General features: G+C 44.9%; 1 protein-coding gene across 1 annotated transcript in view; it reads right to left on the reverse strand.

Annotated features, from left to right (window-relative positions):
• The window catches only part of CRYBB1 (crystallin beta B1), a 9728-nt gene that overhangs the window by 1079 nt on the left and 3550 nt on the right, over positions 1–5099 (reverse strand). Inside the window, exons 3-4 of the mRNA XM_006904868.1 lie at positions 2739–2871; positions 323–465 (exon numbers count right to left, since the gene is read on the reverse strand). Of these exons, the coding sequence (XP_006904930.1) occupies positions 323–465; positions 2739–2871 (276 nt within the window). The remainder of the gene's footprint in view (positions 1–322; positions 466–2738; positions 2872–5099) is intronic.

Genomic DNA, 5099 nt, shown 5'->3' on the forward strand with positions numbered 1-5099 from the left:
CTTTCCCTAGGCACCGGTAGACTCATCCATCTGCATCAGCTCTGTCCCCTTTACTTAATTATTCCTTCAATCCTAGTATGGGCTTAGAAGCCTCTATTCTCTCCATCTTTCAGGTTTTTTTGAACAAATTGCCAGATGTGTTTACACTGACATGTAATTTGTCAAAGTAAGAGATGGTGGAATCCTAGCCAATAGCGGTAGGGGAATTTGGGAAGGGGTGTGGCCTTTCCTATGCATTTGATGATATATCCTGTAAGGGGGCAGCCTCCGAGTCTGTCTGTGCTTGAAGCAGGGACTGAGGGCCTGGCAGGAGTATGCTTACGTTCCACCAGAGACCCTCACACTGCCCACACGGTCACAGAAGCCATAGACCCAGAGACTGGGCACGTCATCCTCCTGAATCTCCATCGTGTTGCCCTTGAAGTTGGCTCCTTCAAACAGGCAGATCTTGTGCTCCTGAGAATCCTGAGAAAGGAGAGACTGCGTCAGGTATGGGGAGTATGAATGAGGCAAAGAGAAGTAACTTAGAGGCCTCCTGTGAAGAGAGAGAGATGAATATGCTCAGACCATGGTGGGACTCTGCTGGCATTACTGCTGTCCATCCTGGAAGAGCCCTCCTCGTCTGTGAAAAGAGGCTTTCAGCCTCTATTTCATGGAGTCATCATGGGGATGAAATGAGGTAATTCATTTAGAGCACTTAGCATGATGCCTGGCATACATTAAGTGCTCAAAAAAAAAAAAAGTTTTATTCTTTATTTTTACTATTATGGTCAGGGATGCAGAGGCTCAGAGAGGTAGGTTCTTGATCAATGTCACACAGCCAATGAGGGGCAGCACCTCTCAGAGAAGCATTTCATTCCTCCCATTTCGTTCGGTACTCCTGTCCTCTTCACGCCCTCTGCTGCAGCCACACTGGCCACTTTTGAGTTCTTTGCTCACACCCAGTCTATCCCAACTTCAGGAGCTTTGCACTCACCATTCTCTGGGAAGCTTCTCCACCACTCTTCGCAGGGCTGACTCGGTCCTCATCCTTCAGGAGCTGTCTTCTCTGACCACCCCCTGACCACTCCCATCGCCCAACATCAGAGCCCCAGCTCCTCTCATCCACTTTCCGAGCACACTGCATGGCCCCGTGCAGCACGTACCACAGTGGTTTGCCATAATAGATTGATTTCCATGATTAGGTTTCAATAGCTGCCTTCCACGAGGTCAGGGACCTTGCCTGTCCCGTGCAGAGCTGTGCAGCCAGAGCCAATAACAGAGCCTGGCAGAAACAGATCAACTCACAGTGATGGAAAGCATGACTATGTAGAAGATGGTCAGGTTACAGATCCCTCTAACTTCTCAGGATAGAAGGCTGGGAAGGAGTCAAGGAACGCAGCGGGGAGGGAGTGGGAGCTGGGCACGAATGAGATAAAACAATCCACACTAGGATGGTGGCAGGGAGATAGGATGGATTAGACCAGACCAGTGGCTCTGATCCCTGGCTGCATAGAGTCTACCTGGGGGTATAGAAATGATATCAGTACCTGCTCCCGAGCTTTAGAGATTCAGATCTCATTGGTTTGGGGAGAGGTCCAGGCATCGATTTTTTTTTTTCTAATAATATATTTGATTTAAGCAAATACATCCAAAATATTATAATTTCAATATGCAACCAATATAATGATAGTTTACATTCTTATTTTGCTTTTTTTTTTTTAACTATGTATTCAAAACCTGGTGTGTACGTTACACTTATAGCATATAGCCAATCAGACTAGCCAAAGTTCAAGCATTCAACAGCCACATATTGCTATTGCTGACTGTATTGGACAGCAAAGTTCTAGAAGCTACCGAAAATGCCCGGCTGATGGCTCTTCCAAATAGGCTCCCTTGACATAAATTGCCATTTAAGGACTGCTCAATGATTGAGAGATACACCTATGAACTCTTACAAAGCTTCCATTTATAATGGCTGATAATTCAGCCTCAAATTCTGAGAAAAATATTGGGAATGGATAATTCATGAAGATAAGTTTGGTGGTGCCCAAACAGCTGGCTGTTGGGCCCAGATAGCCTCAAATGGACACCCATGAGAATTCTTCAGGAAAATTCTCATTCAAGAAGCAAAAGTTGTTTACCATGGGACACTGACACTGGTGGATAAAGATGTGATTGGTTCGTGAGTCTTAATCAACACACCTGGAGAAACTGTGAATTGCTTGAGGATAACTCCACCTATCTTGGATTTGAGTCTTCTTTACGTTACACTAATTAACTTAGTTGAATATTATAAAGGGGCTAATTCAGTATATTGTCTTATCATAGAGAAGTTCAAGGTGCCTTTCCACAGCACCTGTCTTTTAGCCACCGCACAAACTTCAACCCGCGTGTTGGATATTTTGGATGGGCACGGGGGTTTTCGAAGCTTCTCAGGAGGTTCTAATGTGCAGCAAGAATTAAAAACATTCCCCAAAGAGAATCAAGGAAGACGCTAAAATTTCTAGCTCCCAAAACTGGGATATTGGTTGAGTCCACTCTTGAGAGGAACCCAGGGCTCCTAGCAGGGGCTAGGCACACTGTTTGAATGTCAGAGACACCTTAGGAATCAATGAGCACAAGAGTCCACTGCCCTTGGACAACTCAGAGGTCACCATGCTTCTCTGCCCACTCCCATTTCCTTAATTGTGGTCAGACGTCAGACTTGCCCCTGCCCTCTCCACTCATCCCCCAGGCCCTGTCCAGGAGCCACTCACCATCCTGATGGGCCGGAAGGACATGAGCCGGTCGCTGCGGTAGCTGCTGGACCAGGTATCCCAGCGTGGGTATTCGCCCTTCTCCAGGACAAACATTTCCCCCCGGAAGTTGGACTGCTCAAAGGCGACCCAGCTGGAGATGAGAGGGATGTGGAGGGTGGGAAGGGCCAGAAGGCACAAAAGCAGAAAGGAGAGAAATTATTAGCAGAAGCCCACCTCTTCCTCTTGGAAGGTGGCCCCAAGGCCAGTGAGTTTTTCTAGTTGATGCCACTTACTGGCTGTGTGACCACAGGCAAGTGGCTTCACCTCTCTGAGCCTTGGTTTCCTCATCGAATATACCTATTAGAGTTGACGAAGGATTAAAGGAGATCATGTGTGTAATTATGTGAGCAAAAATTTTTTCCCAGATGTGGGATTCACACATGATTTAAGTACTAGGAGGGCTTAGGGTAAAATAACATAAGAAGATATTCTCTTTTAAACTTGATTACAGCTAGGAAAAAGTCTCTATTGGATGCTAATGTGTCTTTAAGACTTACTAATCTCTCTTTTTGTAAGAAAAAGAACAGGCCACGAGTGCAGAGCCTTGAGCATGATAGCACTGCTCTGTGTTCATTGTATTAATTTTTTATGGGTATCTTTTACTTATAGCAAGTGATACTAGCTTTCCATTTGTAAAAGTGATATAAAAATTCTTTTAAAATATATTTATTTCTGTTAACATGGTCATTTTAAATGAAAAATGTTAAATAAAAATAGTCCTAGAGATACAGGGCTAAGGGAAAAATTGACACAGGTTCTTAAATCATACGTTTGGTAAGGACTGGCTAGCATATAGGAGATACTCAGTAATTGGTATGTGAGCAGAAGGAGGGAAATGATAATAATGTCTACCTCTCAGCTACCTAAGAAAATTAAATGCATTCGTGTTCAATCCTCTCAAAGACTAATTACAAACTCGAAGTCAAATGGGAGCTTTTCCTGGCTTTCCCGTTGCAGCCTGATTAAGGATGGGAAATGAGCTTGTGTTAGAGGGACCAGGGATTCTGGACGACCCCCATTTTGTAAACGAGAAGGCCGAGACTAAGGGATCCCTTGACCTTTGCTCTATGTGTTCAGGAGTTCTCTGGAACAAAGGGGGACACTGACATTACTACCATCTCCTTGGGTGCTGCTGGGACCTTCCTCTACCGAGAAGGAGATAGGGGAGATGGGTGCAGGGTGGGAAAGCTACCACCATGGACTGAAACAGAATGTGTTTCAGGAGCCTCAGGTCTTGTCCACACTGGAATGACAATTAAAGATGCAGACTTACTTTCCCAGAACAGAGCTGAATCTGCCTCAGCCCTGCCTGGTCTGGAATAAATGAGAAAAGGATGGAAGAATGAATGGAAGAATGAATGGATGAATGGATGGATGGATGAATTGATAGATAAATGAATGGATGGGTGGATGAATGGATGGGTAGGTGGATAGTTAAGTGGGTAGATGGATAGATGGGTAGATGGCTGGATCTGTGGACGAATGTATTGATGGATGGATGCATGCATACATACATGATGGAAAATGGATGGAGGGAAGGGTAAGCAGATGGATGAATGAATGGATGGAGAAAGTGGATAGATAGATGGATAGATGGATGGATGGATCTACAGATGGGAGGATGGGTGAATAGGAAAGGGATCCTTGGAAGATGGTGCCATGTAGGAGTTAAGAGCACAGACTCTGGAAACAGACAAACCTGAGCTCTAATCCCAGCTCATCCTTTATTTTCTGTATGATTTGGGCAAGTAACTTAAGCTTGTTAAGCCTCAATAACAGAGAAAATGGCTGTACCTACCTTGTCAGGATGTTATGAGGATCTAAAAAAGGAATGCATGGAACAAGTCCAGCACAGAGAAAGCACAATAAATAATGTATTTTATAATTGAAGAGGAGGGGAAGCTGCTGGAAGTCTGAACTTATGGAAAGATGAACACTGATGTGGTCTTGCCATTGTGCCTGCCTTCCCCTCAAATTCCTGTCTCTTTCATAATGCCCAGTAAGGACTTGTCACAGGAGTGAGAAATTTTAAATATTTATTTCAGTGCCTTTCTCATCTCCTATGGCTCATCTGAGCTTTATGAATAAGGAGAGGTAGGGCAGGAATTTTATTTTACAGGCATGGAAACTGAGGCTCAAGGATGTTAAGTCACCTCTCTAAGGTCACCCAATGGTGGCAGGTGGCAGGTAGCAGGTGGCAGGTTGAAGTCTCCTAGGTTTCAGACAGGCGTATCCCTGTGCTGAGGTCATGCCTCTCCTCCCCTCCCCCTGCCCACTTCTTCCTCTCCCTCCTTTTTCCCATCACCATTTTCTCTACAT

Source organism: Pteropus alecto, unplaced genomic scaffold, assembly GCF_000325575.1.
Source record: "Pteropus alecto unplaced genomic scaffold, ASM32557v1 scaffold190, whole genome shotgun sequence".
Classification (NCBI taxonomy): domain Eukaryota; kingdom Metazoa; phylum Chordata; class Mammalia; order Chiroptera; family Pteropodidae; genus Pteropus; species Pteropus alecto.